At 54.2% G+C, this 21,942-nt stretch overlaps 1 protein-coding gene across 1 annotated transcript in view; it reads left to right on the top strand.

Moving 5' to 3' along the window:
- Window positions 1–21,942, top strand: part of Grk3 (G protein-coupled receptor kinase 3) — a 96,893-nt gene that overhangs the window by 70,606 nt on the left and 4,345 nt on the right. Inside the window, exons 12-18 of the mRNA XM_028858804.2 lie at window positions 2,851–2,945; window positions 7,144–7,251; window positions 14,436–14,502; window positions 15,377–15,477; window positions 17,200–17,266; window positions 18,334–18,429; window positions 20,973–21,135. Of these exons, the coding sequence (XP_028714637.1) occupies window positions 2,851–2,945; window positions 7,144–7,251; window positions 14,436–14,502; window positions 15,377–15,477; window positions 17,200–17,266; window positions 18,334–18,429; window positions 20,973–21,135 (697 nt within the window). The remainder of the gene's footprint in view (window positions 1–2,850; window positions 2,946–7,143; window positions 7,252–14,435; window positions 14,503–15,376; window positions 15,478–17,199; window positions 17,267–18,333; window positions 18,430–20,972; window positions 21,136–21,942) is intronic.

Genomic DNA, 21,942 nt, shown 5'->3' with positions numbered 1-21,942 from the left:
GCCCAAGGCCCCCTGGGGTCCCCCTTCCCTGCCCTAAGGCCCTGTCCCTTTCCTCCTGGTCCTCTCTCGGCCCACTGTGTGACCACAGCAGGGGTGGTACCTGCGGCCGGTCCCTGTTGTCACGACCGCCTCAGTGCCTGCTAAGGCGCTGGGAGAAGAAGCTTTCCTACGAGGTCCAGGAGTTACACAACAAAGAAGATGCTGGTCAGCATATTCAGGACCTTTCTCTTTTATATATTATCGTGGTTCAGTTGACGCTCACCAAGGAACTGCTCTTGCCCTGCTGGTTGGTCAGGGTTTGAGAGGGATAAAGATGAACCGTGTGCCAAGATAAGGGATGATGGAGTCCCGACTCCCGTGGGACAAAGCCGGTTGGATGGGAGAGGGGTGGGTTGTGGATTGCAGTTCGGCCCCTAGAACTTCCCGGAAACTCCTCGCTGGGCTGACTGGCAATGAAACTGAGCTGTGGCTTCTTGCCCTGGAGCTGGGCTTGGTGCTGGGGTCTCCATGCAGGAGGGATGGTGGGTGTGTCCATGGTGACACCATCTGTGTGTGATGCAGACAGAGAAGAAGACAAAAGGGATGGCCGTAGCTAGGGATTCTATTTCTGTGGTAAACCACCATGACCAACACCAGCGCAGGGAGGAAAGGGTTTTATTTCATTTTATAGTTTGTCATCCATCATGCAGGGAAGTCAGGACAGGAACTCAAGCAGGGCAGGAACCTGGAGGCAGGAGCTGACGCAGAGGCCATGGAGGGTGCTGTTCACTGGCTTGTTCCCCATGGCTTGCTCAGCCTGCTTTCTTATAGAACCCAGGACCACCAGCCTGTGGATGGCCCCACCCACCGTGGGCTGGGCCCTACCCCTTCGATCACTGATTAAGGCCCTACAGACTTGACCACAGCCTGATCTTACGAAGGCATTTTTCTTGACGATTGTTCTCCCTTCTCAGATGACTCTGGCTTGTGTCAAGCTGACAAAACCAACCAAACAAACAAAATCATTAAGGACGGAGACCCTAACAGACTATAGACACGTGTGCGGTGTGTAGGTAGCGAGGAGAGGTAAATCGGTAGGGCTGACAGTTCACTGACAGGATAAGGAAAAGCCGAGAGAAAGTGTTTGCCTCGCACTTCCGTCTGGAATGATCTGAGCACGCGGTGGTCTGGGATGAAGTCCTGTACCTCTCCTCTAGGCTCTGTGAGTGGGACATCCTGTTGCTTGTTTGAGGCAGGCGCCTCCCTGTGTAACCCAGGGCAGCATGGAACTCTCTTCTCGTCCGAGTGGCCGGGATACGGACGTGCCAACCCGTCCTGCTAATGATTGATCTAGGAAGCAAAAATGCTATATTTTGGTTTTGAGCGAGCGCGCACGCGCGCACGCACACACACACACACACACACACACACACACACACACACACACACATTTTTTTCCTCCAGAATACTGTAAAATCAAAAGTGTTCTTTGGGTTAAAGAATTACTCTCTTAGCTTTTATGTGCATACAGAAGAAAAGATAATTTTTTTTATTGAGCTAGAAATAACCAGATGCTGGTGGGCTCATGGCGTGGTAGTTGTTCATGAATTTTATGAGGAACCAGATACACGCTGACAGCTCGTGGGGCTGCGGCCCTTGTGTCTTAAACCCACGAAGGGCTTTCACCCATCTCTCTGCTGCTTTTGTTTCCTAAGCTGTTTAGTAGGCAATGATGTTCTTGTTTAATCCTAGTCACTCATGACTATTCATGTTTCAGTGCGGTAAGAGCTTGCCATTATTCTTATTTTAGGCAAAACAATAGGTGCTTCAGGGCAGAACAATATTCCTGAGGTGACTGTAGTTGGGTGCGTTGAGGGGGAGGTCTTTGCTTCTGTGACTGCTCTGTCCAAATCTAATCTGGATGGAAACGTCCCAGTCACATGAGAGTCAGGGCCATTTGGTAGGGCCTTCGTCAGTGACGGCCGTTCATCAGAACTGTCACGGTGCTTTGGGATGCTTCCTGCCCTCGGGTCAGCAGTTACACATCTCTGCAAGATGCCTTCCTGTCTGTATGGTCCACGGATGGTGGCCCTGCTCCCCATGGCTAGGATGCTCATACGGGCTACACTGAAGCTCTTGAAGTGATGGGGAGGACATGCTTTCAATTCCGTGGTGGGGACCTTCCTGCCCGCCCCAACCTTGGGTGTCACTCTCTGGTTGGAGGGGCCCTTTGCCTCTCCCACAGCCCCTTCCCACTGAAGTCAGCAGAGCGGTGGTGCGTTCATTGTCCTGCAGCCTTGATTTGAGAACACAGTTCCCAGTGATGACATAGGATGTAAGGTCATGTCAGCCATGATGAGATGAGACAGAGGATGCACCCTGTGAGGTCATGTCGGCCATGATGAGATGACATAGATGAGTATGCAGCATGAGAGATGAATAGGCACCCTGTGAGGTCAGCAGATGAGATGACAAGGATGCACCCTGTGAGGTCATGTCGGCCATGATGAGATGATGACATAGGATGCACCCTGTGAGGTCATGTCGGCCATGATGAGATGATGACATAGGATGTGAGGTCATGTCAGCCATGATGAGATGATGACATAGGATGCACCCTGTGAGGTCATGTCGGCCATGATGAGATGATGACAGAGGATGCACCCTGTGAGGTCATGTCGGCCATGATGAGATGATGACAGAGGATGCACCCTGTGAGGTCATGTCGGCCATGATGAGATGATGACAGAGAAGTGCACTGTAAAGAGATCATGTCGGCCATGATGAAGTGATGATAGAGGGGCCGCCCCGTGGCGGTCACGTGGAGCTCCGGTGATCTCTTGGGGGCTCTTGAACTTCTTTTTCTTTCAGCCTGCGAACATCCTCCTGGATGAATACGGGCACGTGAGGATATCCGATCTTGGCCTCGCCTGTGACTTCTCCAAAAAGAAGCCTCACGCCAGCGTGTGAGTACCTTGTCTGCTGCGTTTGCTGCGTTTCTGCACCGTGGCACCTGGGTTCAGGCACCAGCACTGGGGTGCTGGTGCCCCTCATCTCCCTCATCAGCTGGGATTTTCTCTGTGGTACTCGGTGTCACGGTGGTGGGAGTGCTCCCCGCGTGACGGGAGTGCTCCCCTGTGACGGGAGTGCTCCCCGCGTGACGGGAGTGCTCCCCACGTGACGGGAGTGCTCCCCATGTGACGGGAGTGCTCCCTGTCACTGTTTGCAGGGAAAGGCGTGGCTGCTGGGGGCCTGACCCTGCTTGGGAATCAGCTGGTGCATAGGAAGCTGAGGTCACGCTGCCCGTGAAACTCTGGGCCAGTCGGCTCACCTCCTTAGCCTCCTCTGTAAAGTAGAGCTAATAAATTCTTTTACCCCCCATTGCCAGAGTATGTTACAGAGCCCATGCCCTAGAGAGGCCTGGGACGGCTGCCCAGAATGCCCCAGGGCGGGTTCAGGGCGGACTTCTCATCTCCATCTCCTGGACTTCCAGAAATCAGGAATCGCTGGGAACCATCCATCTACTTCCTTACAGTCCCAGCGTCTAATAGGGGTCACGCCCTTAGACTCGGGAGGTGAGCTGGTTGCCACTGAGAAGTGACTCTTGAGCCTGAGGCCCTTAGCTGCCTCTGAGGACTCAGGGCTGCATTTAGTGGTGCCAGCGCTAAGTGCAGGTGACCTGGCCCAAGGCCACCTCTAGGTAAAAGCCTTGCCCCAGCTCCGGAGAAGCAGCGAGAAGAGTGTCCCAGTGAGCCACACCCCCAAACCCCACTTTGCCTTCTAGACTGTCTCCTTCTGGGCCCGTAAATGGCTCAGCAGATAAAGCTGTTGCCGCATAGCGTGACCCCTGAGTTCAATCCCCAGAAACCCCATGATGGGAGGAGAGAACTGACTCCCTTAAGTTGTCCTGTGACCTCCACACTCGAGCCGTGGCCTGAGTATGGGCCCTATACACACGCACACACGGACACTAAATACTAAAATTTCTCACTCTTAGCACCGAATCTTTTACAGTTGCATTTTACTGTCCCTCTGAGCAAGTGTCCTCTCTGCTGAGTGGTCCTGGAGATAAGTACCCCGAGTCTCGTCCCATGTGCCTGAGTAGAAAATGAACGATAGGCTCTTCTTTTGTGTAACCAGAACCACAGGGGTGGATTTGCAGTGCTCTATGAGGGCCTACATTCAACCAAAACTGCCTTTGAAAGCGCCGGTCCCGCGCTGAAATGTGGGTCGCACACTGCACGGTTTCTATAAGTAGATTGCTCTTGGCTCGGAGGGCGGACCGGGACCCTGAAGCATCCACGTTCTGCTGGCGTACGGACTACCCACACTTCTCCCAGGCCGCTCCTCGGCCATTTTCAAGAGATGCTTTTGAATTTTTAATGCCACCCCACTCTGGTGTGCTCACATCTTCAGTTTACCGGAGTCGTAACTAAACAAGTATAGGAGCGTTCGTAAGAATTCATCCTCCCAGAACCTTAGCTCTGTGGGCTGGCATGGTTTATCCCATCAGCCTGGCCGTCTTGGTCCTGAGAGCCGCATCAGCTCCACATGGAGGACTGTTCTGCCTGTCTTGGGAAGAACTGTAGTTTGAATGGTGTCTTAGCTTCCTTTTCTATTGCTGTGATAAAAAATACCCTGACAATAGCAAGGTAAGGAAGGGCTTATTTGGTTCGTAACCCCAGGTTATAAAGCATCATGGCAGGGACGTCCTAGCTGTGGGACCTGAGGCAGCTGAGCACATCACATCCAGTCAGAGGAACAGCCCATCCTCAGCTCACTTTATCGTTTTTTTTTGTGCAGCCCGGGACCCAAGCGTAGGGAATGGTGCTGCCCACTTTTAGCGTGGGTTTTCCCACCCCCAATGAACCTAATCAATTCAGTCATAGGTGTGCCCAGGAGTGAGCCATCCCTCCCAGGTGTTCCAGATCCACGTGGACAGTTGACACTGGCCATCTCAAACAGCACTGGCTAAGAGATTGGGCTGAGATGTCGGGCGGGCTCCTGGTTTAAATGCTGGCACCACCTTACGCAGATACACGCGCAGAGTGTATGCAGTGGTGGTCCTGGGCGGCTCCTGTGCACTCCAGAGAACACCTGCAGAGTCGTCTACATCAGCTTGTTTCATTTCTCCCGGAGGATGTCCCTCCACTCCCAGACTGTGGTTCAGTCGTGGAGAGCACCCAGCGGTCACCTCAAAGGGCTTCCAGACAAGGCCCTCTCCCCCAGCCAGTCAGAAGCTGCTGTCCACACAATGCCCAGCATTTGTTGTCCGGATCTTAGAAGGTCTTTTAATAAAAAAGACTCAGAGCCAGATGTCGGGCTGAAAGCTGAAAGATCGGAGAAGCAGAACAGCCAGCCACTAGTTCTTACCTCTACAAAATCCTCAGCCTCAAGAGAGTGAGTTCCTGTTTCCTCAGGCCTTCTATACCTTTCTCTGCCCTGCCATATTAACTTCCTGGGATTAAAGGCCTGTGTGCTTCCCAGCAAAGGCATGAGATCTCAAGTGCTGGGATTAAAGGTGTGTGCCACCACTGCCTGCCTCTGTTTCTCATGTAGCCCAGTGTGGCCTTGAACTCTCAGAGATCGGGACCCGGATCTCTGCCTTGGATCTCTGCCTCCGAGTGATAGGATTAAGGGTGTGTGCTACCACTGCCTGACCTCTGTGTCTAATCTAGTGGCTGGCTCTGTCCTCTGATCCTCTGGTAAGCTTTATTAGGGTACACAATCTATCACCACAAGCATTCTTAGGGGTAAGTTAGGATAGAAACCAGCCATCCTTGTGATGGTTACATTTGAGCATCACCACAACTGTATTGATATTGGGAAAGCCCAGCAGGTGTGTCTGCGAGGGTGTTTCCAGAGGGTTAATTAGGGGAGCTGAGTCACTCTGAATATGGTAGCCACAATCCATATGCTAGGGACCTGGGCAGGATAGAGAGAGAACACAGGAATGTGGCGCTTCCTGCTTCCTGCTTCCTGCCAGCTGTGAGCTGAGTGGTCTCTGCCACCTGTTCCTGCCTTCATGCTCTACCTCACCATAGGCTCCCACCCATGGGGCCAAGGACTACGGACTGAAACTTTCCAAACTATGACACAAATGGAATAAGTCTTCCGGGTAGGCTGTTACGTCAGGCGTTTTCTCACCCCGACAAGAGAAAGATAACGTAAGGCTGGAGTCCTCAGCCGGTGCCATCCCAGCCATTGGGCCAGCAGTGCCATTTAAATAAAGTGAAACATTCTCTCCAGGCCTTGAGTGACCGGTAAGCACCGCTCCGGCTCTGGTCCACACAGTGCATCTGGTGGGTCCTTAGTTCCTGCCTTAACAGTCCCTGGTGTTGCATTAGCCTGCAGTGTAGATCTTCTCTCCCTGGAGTTCAGTCTTCCTAGAGGAAGTATTTTGGCAGCCCTGGCAGAGGTCTCCTCTGTTCCTGGCATGGCTCTCTTGATCTTATGCTGGCACCTTGCGAAAGCCAGGCCTGCCCCTATCCACCACCACCCATATCACGTATCATGTGGCTCCTTCAAGCTCCTCCGTGGGCGCCAGTGATCACCCATGATCCTTAGTGACCAGGGGTTTCTGAGTGGATCCTCAGTGTATGTCAGCAGGTCAGCAGCCCTTACCCTAAGGAAGGCATGATTTGAATCCCACCTCCTGCCCTGTGTTGGTTCAATTCAACTCTTGGGCCTCGTGGGGCTGAGCCGTGGCCATGGCTGCTTTTCCTCCAGCCCCTCTTCATCCTCTCGTTGACAGAAGCCAGTGAGATACAGAAAGGCTGCAGATGAAGGCTTTCCCAAGCCGCTTTTTGATGGTGTCGTAAAAAAATCCCCACCCTCGGTCCCTCAGGCTCATCTTGGGGCACAGTGTATGTACCCTTGTGCCTTCACAGACACCCACCTAGCCAGCCAGACCAGCTGAATCAACCCTGGAGGCCAGTGGGGTGACAGACCCTTCCGCCATGCTCTCACCCTTCTTCCCTTCCTGTGTGAACTCAATGATGTGAATTCATGATTTGTCTTCTGTGGGGCGCTCAGCACAAGGCGTGCGCTCAGGCCCTGGTGCATGCTCTCTCCTCCGTGCTCAGCCACTGCCCACTCTCTGTGGGGCCTCCCCCTTATTCCAGAACGTGCACACTCCCGTGACCATCTCCCTTCCCTCCCCAGGGGCACCCATGGGTACATGGCTCCCGAGGTGTTGCAGAAGGGAACATCTTACGACAGCAGCGCTGACTGGTTCTCCCTGGGCTGTATGCTCTTCAAGCTCCTGCGGGGGTGAGTGGAACTCAGATGTCCTGTCCTGGGAGTCCCTGGGTCACATGGGGCTTCCTGGGCTGAGGTTCGTCCAGCGGCGGGGGACTCGCCTCCTGTACAGGAGGCCCTGGGTTCCATCCTCAGCACGGGGGTGGGAAGAATACTTTTGCGTTACCACCTTGATGTCATGTTAAATCACACAGTGGCCTTTAAGCCACACTGCTGCAGGTGACCGCCACTGTGGCTCCACCTGCAGGCCAGCATCTGTCCCGAGGGCTCAGAGATGAAAGCCTTGTGGTTCTGTATTTCCTGTGGTTCTGTCCCACATCACAGGTCCCATGAACCTTAACCTAGGACTAAGTTAAAATAAGACTAAATATAGCAAGCCAAGAGGGCTTTGGAGTATTTCCACAGTAGGCCATGTTCTGGGACTAGGAAAAAGTATTAAAACGTGGATGATTGGAGAAGGTGGTGCCCGCCCCCTTTCCAAATGCCTTCTCATGATTCCTGAGCATCCACTATCTGGAGAATTCTGGGGTGTGTGTGGGGGGGGCAAAGTAACCCCACCTGACAAGTTGACCTTTCTCTGTGAGCCTGCTAAAGCTGGGTCTCTGAGGGTGACCTTTCTGCTTGACTGTATGCTAAGCTACAGGGATGCTGAGTTGGGCACCAAGAGAGTATGCCCCAAGATGTGTTCTCGTACTGGGTTGTTGACGGATGACACCTTCCGCGACTTTCTAGATGTTTCCGCTGGTTTTAGCCGGGAGCTTGACTCTAGGGGAATCCAGCTGTGTCCTTCATTCTCTCTGCAAAGCTCTAAGACAGATCCCTGTCCCGCTTCCTGTCCCTAGATTTCCCTCTTACCAGTTGCCCAGCCGCCTGTGCCCACAGCCTGCGGAGGGTTCACCGCACCCCTGGGAAAACTCATACATTCTGTTTAGTGCATTTGAAGAGCCGCTGAACTCCACGGTGCCCCGACACGTGGCTCCAAGTGCAACGCACTACATCCTTGATGCTTCTGTAATCCAATTCTGCTGGGCCCATTGTATTCCCCGGGGAATCTAAAATGATATTACCGCTAAGAAAGTCGGGTCTGTTATTCAGTAATCGCATTACCAGTACCATGTTGGGGGAGCCCAGGCGCCCTTCATTCCCGTTGGCAGACTAGTTGACCTGATTATAGAGTTTATGCAGGGCGAGCCAGAAGAAGCCATTTCCCAGGGAGACTGCCTTCTGTCCCCCACAGCAGTCATCACAGGTCCAGGGGGACACCCAGGAGTCCCTCCGGTCCCTGGAGGCAACAGCCAAACTGTCCAATAAAAGAGTGGTCAATAAAGTACCCCCAGGGAAACGGCGCAAGCCTGGGAAGGCACGATTTGCCTCTTCCTTGCCATCCCTAGCTGCTGATAAAAAAAACAAAACAAAAACAAAAACGGTCCCTGCTCGATGTCTGGAGAGGGTCTGCAGTCACGTGACTGTGTGTTTGAAGAATCAGGAAGAGCTTGTCTAATTATCACTTTGGTCCTCTGCAGCTGTGCCTTGGCCCTCACAGAATGAGTTTAGCTTCACGCAGCTGCAGCTCACCCTCTGAGTCTTCTGAGTGGGAAAAATAGAAAGTCCTTGGCGAAGTCCTTCATCTCCTGTGGCAAGAGGGTTTTTGTCACAGACCTGAAGGCCCCTGAGGAGGGTCCCAGGGATCACTGTGGAGAGAGAGGGGAGAGAGAGATGGAAGCCAGAGAGTGGGCACAGCCCAGGTGGCCAAAATGCCTGACCGCAGCCCTTAAAAAGGGGGGGAGGGGTCTCGTGGAAGGGCTGCTTCAGGGAGGGAAGAGATTGGCCTGGTGAGGGGGCTCAGCCGGTAAAGACACCTGTGACCAAGCCTGAGGACCTGAGTTCAATCCCTGAGCCCAACACGGAGGAAGGAGAGAACCAGCTCCTGCAAGCCGCCCTCCGATCTGCAGGCCTCCCTCCCCACATGCATGCATCTGCGTGTGTGTGCTAGAGAAGGCGTCTTGGCCTGTGCCGCAGATGGACCTGGATGCGTCCTCCCCACCGAGGTCCAGGTCTCTCTCCCGTGCTTACTCAGAAGTCCTTCCGGGGAGCAGCACAGCACCAGCGAAGCAAAGAACAGGAAATGAGTTCCGACTCCGGTGATTTGAGCTCGATAAACATTTATTGAGTACTTAAAGCACATGAGGGCCTTGGCCTGAGAGGAGGAGGAGGGAGAGGAGGAGGAGGAGGAAGGCAGAAGAGGGGGCTCCCCCAGAGGACCGGGAGCTGAAGCAGAGACATGGAAGACCCACTTCTGGCTTGGCTGGGTTGGGGTGACTGTGTGTGGGAGATGGAGCCCTCAGGATGGAGAAGATGTGGGGACAGGTGCAGCTCACCATGGGGGCCCCCGTGAGTGGTAATTAGTGTCTCAGATGCGGTGTGTTAGAGGAAGCCGTGGAGACCCGGGAGGGCCTCCTCCGTGTGTGCTGTGGAGCGTGGCCTTCTTTCCTGGGGTCAGGGGCTGAGGGTTTTTAAACAAAGGGATGACAGGGCCACGTAACCTGCGGTAAGATGGTTTTAGAAGCGGCGCACGGTGTCAGAGGGACGGCGACGTGCCTGAGCTGCAGCTGGAGAGGATGCGGGGACACAGCGGAGACAGTGCAGGGACATCCCGTGCGCGCACCTGGACGTGGAAGGGCAGGGTTTCCCTCTTGGGAGGGTGTAGTCAGTAGTGCTTCAGGTGGAACCAAGGGTCACAAGGACCTTTCATGAGCGAGGCCCCAAGCCGGGTCTTCAGAAGGAGGAACTGAGACGGGAGAGATGCCTCAGGGGTGAAGGGCACTCTCTGCTCTTCAGAAGACCCGGATTTGATTCCCAGCACCCACACAGCAGCTCACAGGCATCTGTGACTCCAGTTCCAGGGCCTCCGGCTCCTCCTCTGGCCTCCGCGGGCACCACGGGCACATGGTGAACAGAAACATGCAGGCAAACACCCATACGCATAACATAAAAATAGGGTTTTTGTTTTTTTTGTAAACGAGGAGAAACTAGGTAGGGGACCTTCCTTCCCAAGCTGTAGACAGTAGTAAGTGCCACTCAGGAAGCTGCACCCGGGGAGACTCGGGATTGCTTTGTGTCTTGTGAACATGTCACATGTGGTCCAGAGGCCCCGGAAGCTGCTCTTCTTTGGCCCCGAGACGTGAAGGGGGGGTGAAGCAGGACACTGTGTGGGCAGAGCTTGGGCCTGGAGGCATGCTGCGTTCCTGGGGGGCAGCCCATTCGTGCCCCCATCCCATTCTAGGGCAGCTGCAGCCGCACAGCCAGCAACTTCAATTTCCAGAGGCACTCAGCGCTCCCCGGGGACAGTTTTGGTTGTCATAGCTTGGGGTGCATGGGCACGGCTCAGGTATCTCAGTGCATAGGAGAGTCCCCGGCCCCCCAAGCGAACAATTATGGGAATCAAGAACTCTCCCTCTGGGGATGGCCCCTCCCCCACATGCGTCTCCCATCTGGATAGCGCCTGGCCAGGGGCCTGGGGGCAGGGTTAAGCGCCCCTGGGGTTTGTTCCACAGAGGGAAAAGGGGCCTTTTATAGATATTTCGCCGTTACTGGCTCAGACTCCAAAGGCATATCTGACGTGACACACAATCTTTCCTGCCTTCTAAAATTAAGCTGTGAGAGTGTTTAATCACGTGTGGCCGTGGTTTGGGCTCCATGTCAGCCCTGTGGATTTGAAGCGTCTAACGTAGGAGAGTGTGGGCTTCCTCAGTTTCCTAGCAGGTGTAGGGGGCTGTGCTCGGCCTGGCACTCTCTAATGAAGAGTGCCCACCGTGTGTTCTCACCCAGGATGTGGACTCGCTGTAGTCAAAAGCCACCCAGTGCTGGCGATCGTATCTCTGCGCTCTGTGCTGATGACAAGCCGGGACCTGGGCACCTATTTACGGAGCCTGCAGCGGGGACAGCTGCCGTCACATGGGCTTGTCCTGCTCAAAATGGAGATGTTACTATCTGAGGGTTTTTTGTTTTTTTTTTTTTTTTAAACATTTTCCAAAATAGAAAGCCAGATCCCAGACTTGGTTCACAAAGAGTAATCAAGGCTCCATTTGGCAGCACGTGTGTGGAGCTGAACGCTCAAGCGTTCCCGACGAGATGGCCCAGAGCTGGCAAATTATTTCCCATGATGCCTTGCTGAGTCAGCTATGCACTCACTGAGCTTGTGAAAGGGACCTAAGGCCCTAGGAACGGATGCAGGGGTGGTGTGGGGAGGACTTGGGTCTCTCTCCCATTCTCTCTATTTTTTGTTTGTTTTTGTTTTTGGAGACAGGGTTTCTCTGTGTAGTTTTGGAGCCTGTCCTGGATCTCGCTCTGTCGTCCAGGCTGGCCTCGAACTTACAAGATCCGCCTGGCTCTGCCTCTTGAGTGCTGAGATTAAAGGCGTGTGCCACCGCTGCCTGGCTATCTCTCTGACTATTTTGTACAGCTCAAACAGAATCTCGCCAACTGGGTGGTCGATAACGGGCAGAACTTATTTGAGCTCATGGTCCTGGAAGCCAGGCGTTCAGTCAGCAGCTTGAGGGACTTCCTACAGTGTCGTTAGAGGACATGGCCAGGGGACTAGCAGAGCAGGAGAGGGAACAGGTAGGACTCGGGAAGCCGGACTCACCTTTCTGACCCTCCCCTCCCAAATAACAGCCTTAATCCCTTCCTGGGTTAGAGCCCTCCTGACCTCACCCTTAGAAGCCCCGCCTCCTCCACACACCACAGTTAGGTTTCAGCAGGACTTTGGGGGATGACCTTCCCACTGTGTCAGAGGTCAAGGGCGGAATGGAGTCTGCTGGCTTTGCACTCACACGCGTGAGCACACACTCAAGTCCAAGGTCCTCTCCAACCCTGCAAACTGTAAGGAGCACAGGAGGGTGGAGCCAGCAGCAGGGTGGAAAACAGAGAGACTGGCAGAGACTTGGCATCCACCCGCCCGGACCTCAGCGTGCTGATGCTTCTGTGGATGTGGACAAAGAGGGCTGTCCAAGCGGAAGCGCGGTGGCTCAGAGCACAGTGCTTTGGGTTTCTATCACTTTGTGTATTTATTTGACGGTGTCTCGTGTAGTCTGTGCTTGCCTGCGTAGCTGAGGATGGCTGTGAACCCTGGATCCTCTGCTCTTCGGCTCCCTTGCTGGCACACCACCCCTGCCTGGCTTCGGTTCCCTCTTGGAGCGCAGTAATTGCACGCTCCTTCTCCTTGGAAACAAGGTGAAAAGAATATTTCCAATCAAACCTATTTAAAGACTATCGCCCATCCTTAGTCAGTGCCAGTTTGCCTTGTGTGAATTTTTTGTTCAGATTGGTTGCTTTTTAGGAGATGGCGATTGTGTTGGTGGTTCACCACGACGCTGGGGCGCCCTCTCTTGTGTGGACGGAGAAGGAAGGAGTCTTAAAAAAAAGTTCTCTGCGGCAGGAAGGGGCAGCCCAGGACAGGTGGGATCCTTTAGCGTTGCCTTGATCATGTCTCTGTCATCGGCAGAGTTGGCCTCGGAAAGTTTCCCAGAGTGTCTTGTTTCAGCTTTTGTCTTGCATGCCTTGTGAACAGGCTTGGTCATCTTAAAGACATGCCTCTCTGAAAGGAAACCCCAGTCCTAGCCAGCCCTTCATCAAACAATTACATCGATATGCCACCAGTTCTAATTTGCATGTGCAAATGCCACTTAATGATAAAGTTTCCTTTGAAAGCTAGCTTCTGCAGACTTTTCAAAGACGAAAAAAAAAAAAAAAAAATGTGGCTCACACGTGAAATCCCAGCACACTGGAAACTAAGACAGAGGAAGGAAGTGAGTTTGAGGGCAGCCTGGGCTAGAGTGTGAGTTCAGGGCTAGCCTGGGCTACATAGAGCCCCTCCACCCACGTGTGTGTGTGTGTGTGTGTGTGTGTGTGTGTGTGTGTGTGTGTGTGTGTGTGATACTGTATAGCACTCCTGGGTGTTTATGTAAAACTTTCCATGAACACATCACAGACAGTTGCCGCCCCATGCTCACCCCGGCAGAGCTCACAGCAGCTAGGCTACGGAAGCAGCCTGGGAGGCATGGATGAAGACTGAGCAGAATTATTTGCAGCCATAAAGGAAATGAAGTTAAGCTGTTTGTAGTAAAATGGCTGCTCCGGAGCTAATCATATAAAGCAAACTGATTGGTCCCGGGAAGACAAACATCACGTGTGTCCTGTCCCTTGTGTTCCCAGACTTTAGAGAGACATAAAATTCATGTGTGTGGATTATAGGAGAGTATGGAAACTGTGGAGCAGAGGGAAGAAGAGCGGAAAGCAGGGGGAGAGAGGAGGAGGAGCAGGGAGAGGGAGGAGAGGGAGCAGGGGGAGAGAGGAGGGGAGTAGGGGGAGAGAGGGGGAGCAGGGGGAGAGAGGGGGAGCAGGGGGAGAGAGGAGGGGGAGCAGGGAGAGAGAGGAGAGGAGAACACGGTAACATTATACATGTGGCTGGAAGTGGCCTGGTGTAACTCTATTTGAGAATCATAGCTTGGAAAGTAAGAAGGAGAAATAGATGAACTAAATGAGTGTCACAGCAAGAGGAGTCCTTCTCAGGGCTCACCAGGCATGGCCGGGGGCTGGTTCTTTACAACTGGCCGCCCGTTCGTACCTACCGTCCTCCTCCTCCTCCTCCTCCTCCTCCACCGCCGCCGCCGCCGCCGCCGCCGCCGCCGCCGTCTGTTGTCTGGATGTGGACATGGAAGGTTTGCATGAAGGGCCAGGTCACACGGACCCCAGCTTTCCCGACTCCTCCTGGGGCCTCCTGGTGCAGTCCTTGCCAAGAAGGCGGCGGCGGGCTGGGCACCCTGGCTTCTAGGCTGATTCCCAGTCACCACCACGGGGATGTGTTGCTGCCGCACAGGCCATCGGGCCGTTTCAGGAGCTGGATGCAGAAGTTGCGTTGCAGCAGCGCTCACCCCTTCGGGAGCGTGGTGCCTGACACCTGCCCGTTGCCCTGCAGGTGACTTTTGACTGGAGACGCTTGTCACTGCATCGAGGATCAAGTGAGATATGTCTGGTTCATTCAGGATCCCGTCCGATCTGTGGCTAGGCTTTGTTGCCAGAAATGGGGAATGTTGATGATCTTTGAACATCTGTGTATTAAATCTGACCCAGATGTTAGCGCCTGTACTGAGTTAGCCAACGCCACGCTTTAACAGAACGTTGTTTTCTGTCCACAGCCACAGCCCTTTCCGACAGCACAAAACCAAAGACAAGCATGAGATAGACCGCATGACCCTGACAGTGGTAAGATGATGAAGGATGGGGTTTCCCTGTCACAGTCTGTTGTTACTTGGGAAGTGTGCTGTGGAAGGGCAGGAGGTGCCACAGGGCTGGGGAGATGGACCCGTGGGTAGAGAGCTTGGCCCACAGACCTGAGGGCCGGAGTCCTGAGCCCCGGAAGCCACAGGAAAGCCGGATGCAGTTACTGCATTTGTCATAGCAGTGTTGCTGTGAGATGACTGGCGAGGACAGGCAAGTCCCCAGAAGGCCGTGCTCCCCTGCCCTGGTGTGCACAGCCAAAAGAAAAACAAAGACATCAGGCGGTCGGCAAGGACCGTCACACAAGGCTGGCGTCCGACCTCCACATGGTCCCTGTGGCTCACATGCATTTGAACAATCACGTGTTCTTGATATATAGATAGGGATAGAAAAAAACATAAAGACAGGCCAAAACCACAAAACATTATATATAGCATATATAAAATATTATATATATGCATATATGTATATATATAAACATGAAATGTGCATAGTTGAAATAAATACATGAAGATAAAACCATTCCCAGGGGAGATTTTGAAAGGAAAAAAAGATGAGTGGAAGTAGACTCCAGGGCAAATGACGAGGTCTGCACAAATGAACAGAATAAGAGGAATTGCGAAAATCAGACGTGGACCGATGATCCCCTGTAGAAGAGGTGAGGGCCGCTAGCTCTGCGGACCTGCCAGCCGGCTGCAGGATTCCGAAACCAGTCAGTCACCGGTCTAGGGTTAATGTCAACCTGTTAGGAATTCAGTTTTCGATCTTCTCTGCCCCAGGGAGCAGCCTTGGCCTCTGCTTGCGGGTGAGGCCACCATCTTGGGATGGGCCTTTGAAATCCGCCTCTTCTCTTCCCCAGAATGTGCAGCTTCCGGACGCCTTCTCCCCGGAGCTGAGGTCCCTCTTGGAGGGTTTGCTGCAGCGGGACGTGAGCCGGCGGCTGGGCTGCGGCGGAGGCGGGTAGGCCATCCTGTGCATCGTCTCCACCCCAGAGAAGAGGCTGGTCTCCAGTCACTGGGGGCCCTCTGCGTCCACCGGGGCGGGGCCACAGGGCGGGGCCACAGGGGGCGGGGGCCACCGGGGCGGGGCACCGGGGCGGAGTCAGTCCATCGGGGCGGGGTCAGTCCCACGGGGCGGGGTCAGTCCCACGGGGCAGGGTCACAGGGGCGGAGTCACAGGGGCGGAGTCAGTCACACAGGGAGGGGCCAGTCCCACGGGGCGGGGGTCACATGGGGCAGAGTCAGTCACAGGGGCGGAGTCAGTCCCATGGGGTGGAGTCAGTCCCATGGGGCGGAGTCGGTCCCACGGGGCGGAGTCGGTCACATGGGGCGGAATTAATTGCATGGGGCGGAGTCAGTCCCACGGGGGCGGGGTCAGTCCCACTGGGCATTGGTTGCCCACACTGCTGCCCTTGTGGTAACCAGACAGAAATGCCCGGGGGAGGAGCTGTCTGCTTCTGCTCCTGGCATCGGAGGGGTCAGCCTGTCACCGCTGGAAGCCAAAGCTAGCGTGCCAGCCCTCAGTGAGGACGTGGGCGGGGCTCGTATCTCCGCTGAGCAGGAGGCAGAGATGGGGGGCCCCCCCGGAGGGTTTTCTTCAGAGTGAATCCCTTCTTAGAGCCAGGCCGTGCTGGCTAAAGACTCCGGCCTCCCGACATGGCGTTGCCATCTGGGAAAACTGTTCAAACCGGAGCTCGTGAGAGGAGGTGGGGGAGGGAGAGGGAGGGGAGATATCACGGGTTTTCCTTTTTTCTTACCAAGTCCGGAGAGTACCGGGTGTGGCCTCTGTTTCTCCCTTTCTCCATCCCCGTGGCACCTGAATTTCCTGGGTCGCTGTTTACCCGACCCGAGCCCTCTGCTTTCCTGGGTCCGTCTTTTAGCTGCATTATTATGCTCCCAAGGAGGGCCTTAGAGAGGGGCTGAGGGGTGCACACTGCGCCCTCAAACCGGCCCGATGCCGCAGCTGGGCGGAGGTGGCTTTGCGGTGTCAGAGCTTCGCACGGTGTTGTCCTGTGCAGCCACACAGCGTGGCTGCACATGGGTGTGTCTGTGGGAACTGCCAGGCTGTCTTAAGCCGCAGCGTCCGTCTGGGCAAAGGAGACATCTTCCCAGGTCCAGTGTTGATGCCTCTAGTCCCTGTTACAGCATTTTCTGTGCTCTACAAAAGTAACGTCTTGTTTTTTTTCTATACGTGTGTGCATGCAGTGTGTGTGTGTGTGTGTGTGTGTGTGTGTGTGTGTGTGTGCATGCTTGTGCACATGTGTCTGTGTATGCACGTGTGTGTGTGTGTGTGTGTGTGTGTGTGTGTGTGCAATAGAGTGTGTGTGGACCCAAGAGTGATGGGTGTCTTCCTTGATTGCTCTCGACCTTGGATACTGAGGCAGGTCCCTCCCCAGAGCTTCCTGATTGGGCAAGTCTAGCTAACTGCATGCCCAGGGCGTCCCCTGTCTCTCTGCCTCTTGCTACCATACCAATCCGGCATTTACATGGGAACCAGGGATCCAAACTCGGGTTCTCATATTCACATGGCAATCGCTTTCCTTCCGGAGCCACCCTCCAGCCTGCGATCGCTTTCTTGAGGAGCTGGACCCTGTCCCGTGGGTTCTCACTGGGAGTCAGTTTAGCACAGCACCTGTCACGCTTCCCATCTGACCTCTGCAGGACTCTCTCTCCTCTTCCTCAGGGCACAAGAGGTGAAGGAGCACATCTTCTTCAAGGGCATTGACTGGCAGCATGTGTACTTACGGAAGGTAACCCGCTGGGACCCCTGAGCTCTCTGTCTGTCTCTCTGCTGCTGGCTTCCCGATGCTGCCCCTCCAGGGTCCCCACCCCAGCCTGCCATGTCTGTATGTTCTGGCTGGACTTGTCGCCATGCAGGGGATTCCCGTTGGGGAGGATCCTCTTCCTCATTTTCCTCACACGGGCCAGATGTGCCTGAGCTTTACCTCTGTGGTTCAGCCAACCACGGATGGAAAATATTCAGGAAAAACAAAAAACAAACACAAACCACTGGTGTCCCGAGCACACGTGGACTCATAGTGCCCGAGGTCTGCAGAGCATTTACGCTGCCACCTAGAGATTCAAGTCTGCAGAGGATGTCTGTTGGTAGGTTCTGTACAAACCCTTGCTGTCTGTTCTGTATGAGGGACCTGCTCCTCGGTGGATCCTGTAGCCAAGCGGTGGCCTGGAAAGGTCCGCTGCAGGTGCCAAGGGGCGACTGTATAAAGATTTTGGAGATGGCATCTCAGCAAATGAACAGAAGGCACAGTACAGCAGTTACCCGACTAATTGAGATGTGTGTAGAGTCGGACTTCAATACGCAAGGAGCATCTGACTTGAACGGAGATGTTTCCTAGCCCCATACTGCCCTTTCCTGATTTTTAATTTTTTTTTTAAACTTTTTTATTTTGTTTTGTTTTGTGCTAGAGCTGGACCAGGCTTCTTTCCCACTAAGTCCATCCTTTCCCATGGAGCCGCACCCTACCCCTTCCCCTCATTTTAAGCTTGGTTGTGTTCTCTTTGGGACAGGAAACATCCTGGTTGAATTTTTAAAATGCATTTCTGTGTGAAGCCCAGCTGCAGGGTGGTAGCAGTTTCCATAGGGAGGGGGGACTTGCCTGCCCACCCTGCCATGCTCAGGTCACCCGGGCAGCCAGCACCGATCAGGGTTTGCAGTGTGAGGCTCGGGGTAGGCGGCGCTCTCTGGACACGTACTTTCTGAAGGCCGGGCTGTGTTCTTTTTATAGACTGTTATCTTGGGCTGGGGGCATACAGGGCAGCTGATAACTGGGCCCTACCTACTTGTTGGATCTTCTAGTACCCGCCACCGCTAATCCCTCCTCGGGGAGAGGTCAACGCTGCCGACGCCTTTGATATCGGCTCATTTGATGAAGAGGACACCAAAGGCATTAAGGTATGCACCCTTCCAGGAGTGGGGTCTCTGCTAAGATTCACTGTGTGTGGAGGGGGGTAGGGATCTACTGGAGCCCTTGCACAAGCTAGAGAAACACGCTACCACTGAGCTACACCCCCAGCCCCTGTACTCACTCTGCAGCCCAGCAGGCCTGGAACCCACGGTTCTCCTCAGCCTCCCCGATGCTGGGGTGACAGGCCACCCCACCCTTCCTGACTCGAGGAGAGGAGAATCCATTATACTTGGTGATAGTTTTAGTATTAAGCACCTACATGCAGCAGCAGCAGCAGCAGCAGCAGCAGCTCCCCACCCCCACCCCCACCCACCCCGATCATTTCACTTTGATGAGTGGCAAGGTGCTCACATTGTTATGGTGTGCGGCATTTGGGGGTTGAACTCCAACTTGGATCTGAGGCAGGAGTCACAACCGATTGAAACACGTTCCACTGAGAGCGGAAGAATCCATGGTTTTCGTGCTTCTAAGTCTAGGGCTATGGTTTTCAACCTGTGGATCACAACCCCTTTGGGAGTCAAATGACCCTTTCGAAGGGGTCCCTTAAGACCATCTGCTTATCAGAGATTTGCATTACGATTTATAACAGTAGCAAAATGACGGCTATGAAGTAGTAATGAAAATAATGTTATGGTTGGGGGGGGGTCACCACAGCGTGAGGAACTAACTGTATGAAAGGGTCCCAGCATTAGGAAGGTTGAGAACCCCTGGTCTAGGGTCTGCCTGTGCCAGAAGGGAACATGCAGACCGCACGGATCTCTTTGCACTTATCCATCAAGGGTGCATTGATCACGGTCTTAGCGTCCTCTGCATTTCTCAGACTTTGGTGCGTGACTCTGTTTTTTCCAAGTGGAGATGAGACATGCTCACAGGGAGGGAGTGAGTCATGGGGAAAATTACTGTCTTTAAAACGCTAAGTCAGCAGGCCACCGCCTGCCTGCCAGCCCCAGTCATCTGGCCCTGACTCTGGTGGCTTGTCCCAGCCCTGGCTTTTCTCTGCTGCTTGAGTTTATCTCTGCGAATGCAGTTGCTCACCTTCTCATTCTACACGCTTCCCCCACAGCAGCAGCAGGCCATGGTTCTGCATGCCAGACCCCCCCCCCCCCCCCCACCCCACCCCCGCCTGGAGAGAACAGGGCAGGTTCTGTGGCGGAGTCCGGCAGGCAGGCACTGTCACAGGAACACTCAATGGGAGTGAGGGCAGAGGCTGGGGAAGATGAGGCAGGGAGGGGAGGCAGCTGTGAGGTAGAGACAGCGGTGGGCAGGGGCAACTGGGCAGAGCCAGCGGCTCCTGGAGAAGAGGGATGCACCTCCCACTACCTGGGTCTGAACTGTGGCAAAATCACCACCTCTCCTGGGTTCCCGGGGCAGCCTGCCCTAGAGGGTGGGGCAAAGACATTCAAGTGAAAGAAAAATGCTGTTGTGAAGTGTGCACCCTGCTACTGCAGCTGTCAGAGGCGGGGGTGTCCGCACCCCATGCCACTCACATTTAAACATCAGTCCGTTCACGGGGGTGGATAGGAATCAGGAGTGTGTGAGATGCCGGCTGAGCCAGTGAGCAAGCCTGCAGCGAGCTTCTCATTCTTTTTGTTTGTTTCTCGAGACAGGGTTTCTCTGTGTAGTTTTGGTGCCTGTCCTGGATCTCGCTCTGTAGCCCAGGCTGGCCTTGAACTCACAGAGATCCGCCTGCCTCTGCCTCCCGAGTGCTGGGATTAAAAGTGTGCGCCCCCTCCCCGCCCACCCCAGACCTAGCTTCCCACTCTTGCAGATCGTTTTTGGGAGGTTGGTCAGCTAGCCTGGCTTTTCTCCCTTATCAGGTTTTGGACACTATGCAGACCCTCGTCCCCATTTCTATAAATACGGCACCCACAGCTGAAACTCACTTGACTGTCAGAGTCTCTTACTGTTCCTAAATAAAACCCAGTATGTGGGGCTGGGGAGACACACAGTCCAGTGTTTGCTGTACACGAGCACCCGAGTTCAGAGCCCTAGCTCGTGGGTAAAACTTAGGCACTGGTGGTGCATGCTCGTAACCCAGCACCGGGAAGTGAAGGGGAGCCAGAGACAAGAGGAAGCCTGGTCTCGTCCATCAGTAAGCACCAGGTTCAGAGAGAGACTGCCTTCCACATATAAATATATAAATATGATATAATAGAGAAAGACACTAATACCAGCCTCTGGTCTACACACACACACACACACACACACACACACACACACACACTCACTCACCTACACACACATGTGCACACACAGGAACACATACACCACATACTCATGCACACAAACAAAATTTTAAAAAGTCAACACATGCTCATTGTCATTTGGTAAAAATACCCTAGTGTTACTGAAGACCAGGCCCAGGCTGCCTGGCCTGGGGCCGAGGTGATCCCTGGTGTGGCTGTGGGTTTTAGGACAATAAAGACCCTATGAGCGTGAGACGCTGCTGCGTGGCTCTCCTCCTGAATGTGGCTGTAGTGCATCTGGGAAGGCACTAGAGCGTGTGCCCCTTCTGTCCTTACACACCCAGCTGCTGGACTGCGACCAGGACCTCTATAAGAACTTCCCACTGGTGATCTCTGAACGCTGGCAGCAGGAAGTGGTGGAGACCATCTACGACGCCGTCAATGCTGATACGGATAAAATCGAGGCCAGGAAGAAGGCTAAAAATAAGCAGCTTGGTCAGGAGGAAGGTAAAAGGCCTGTGTGCCTCTGTGCTCAGTGTCATCGAATGCTTCCCAGCATAGGAAAGAGCGTGCCGGACTTGGGTTTCATGTGGATTGGAAAGGCTGGGTGGAATCCCTGGGAGCCTCTGGTCACCAGGTAGATGGACGTGCACACAGAGGCGGGCAGTGCCATCCGAGTTCTGAGGTTTCCCTGTTCCTGGAACTTTGGGGGTGGGGCAGCCTTGAAAATTCAGTCCTCGGAGATGGAGCATTACAGAATCAGGAACAGGCCCAGGGACCTTCCAGATGTCTCCGTGACAGAAATGTACCGTGCACACACCGGTGTCTGGACAAAGGCAGTAACAAATGTGTTTTAACTCTGCCCAGGAATGCAAGCCTAATCAGAAGGGCAGCTCTGTGGGCCCCACCCCCACCCCTCTCCCCTGTCCTTTGCTTTTTCTCCATCATAGGGGACATGTGGGTCTCACCCCTTCCAGGCTGGTCTGACCTTCTCCAGATTGTACATTCCCTAGGGCAGGCAGATTTTTCTTTTTTATTGTTGTTCCTCACTGGACCCACCAAACACAGACACCCCCTCCTCCCTCCGCCGCCCCGTGCCTAGCCCCCGTGGCATCATGGGTAGATTGATGGAGAGTGGGTGTGATTTTTATCACAGCCTCCAAAGCTTTTCATGAGTGTTGTGGAACATCACCACCTTAGAGACTCTGTCAGTGTGAGTCTGAGTCTTTTCACTCGCTGTCTTTGTGGGCGGTGAGCTGAGGAAGAGCCCGCCGTGACGTGACTACCTGCCACCTTGGAGGGGAAGAGGCCTGG

Source organism: Peromyscus leucopus, chromosome 23 (assembly GCF_004664715.2).
Source record: "Peromyscus leucopus breed LL Stock chromosome 23, UCI_PerLeu_2.1, whole genome shotgun sequence".
NCBI lineage: Eukaryota > Metazoa > Chordata > Mammalia > Rodentia > Cricetidae > Peromyscus > Peromyscus leucopus.
The sequence above is the reverse complement of the archived record's forward strand: the minus strand, read 5'-3'. Positions and strand labels throughout refer to the sequence as shown.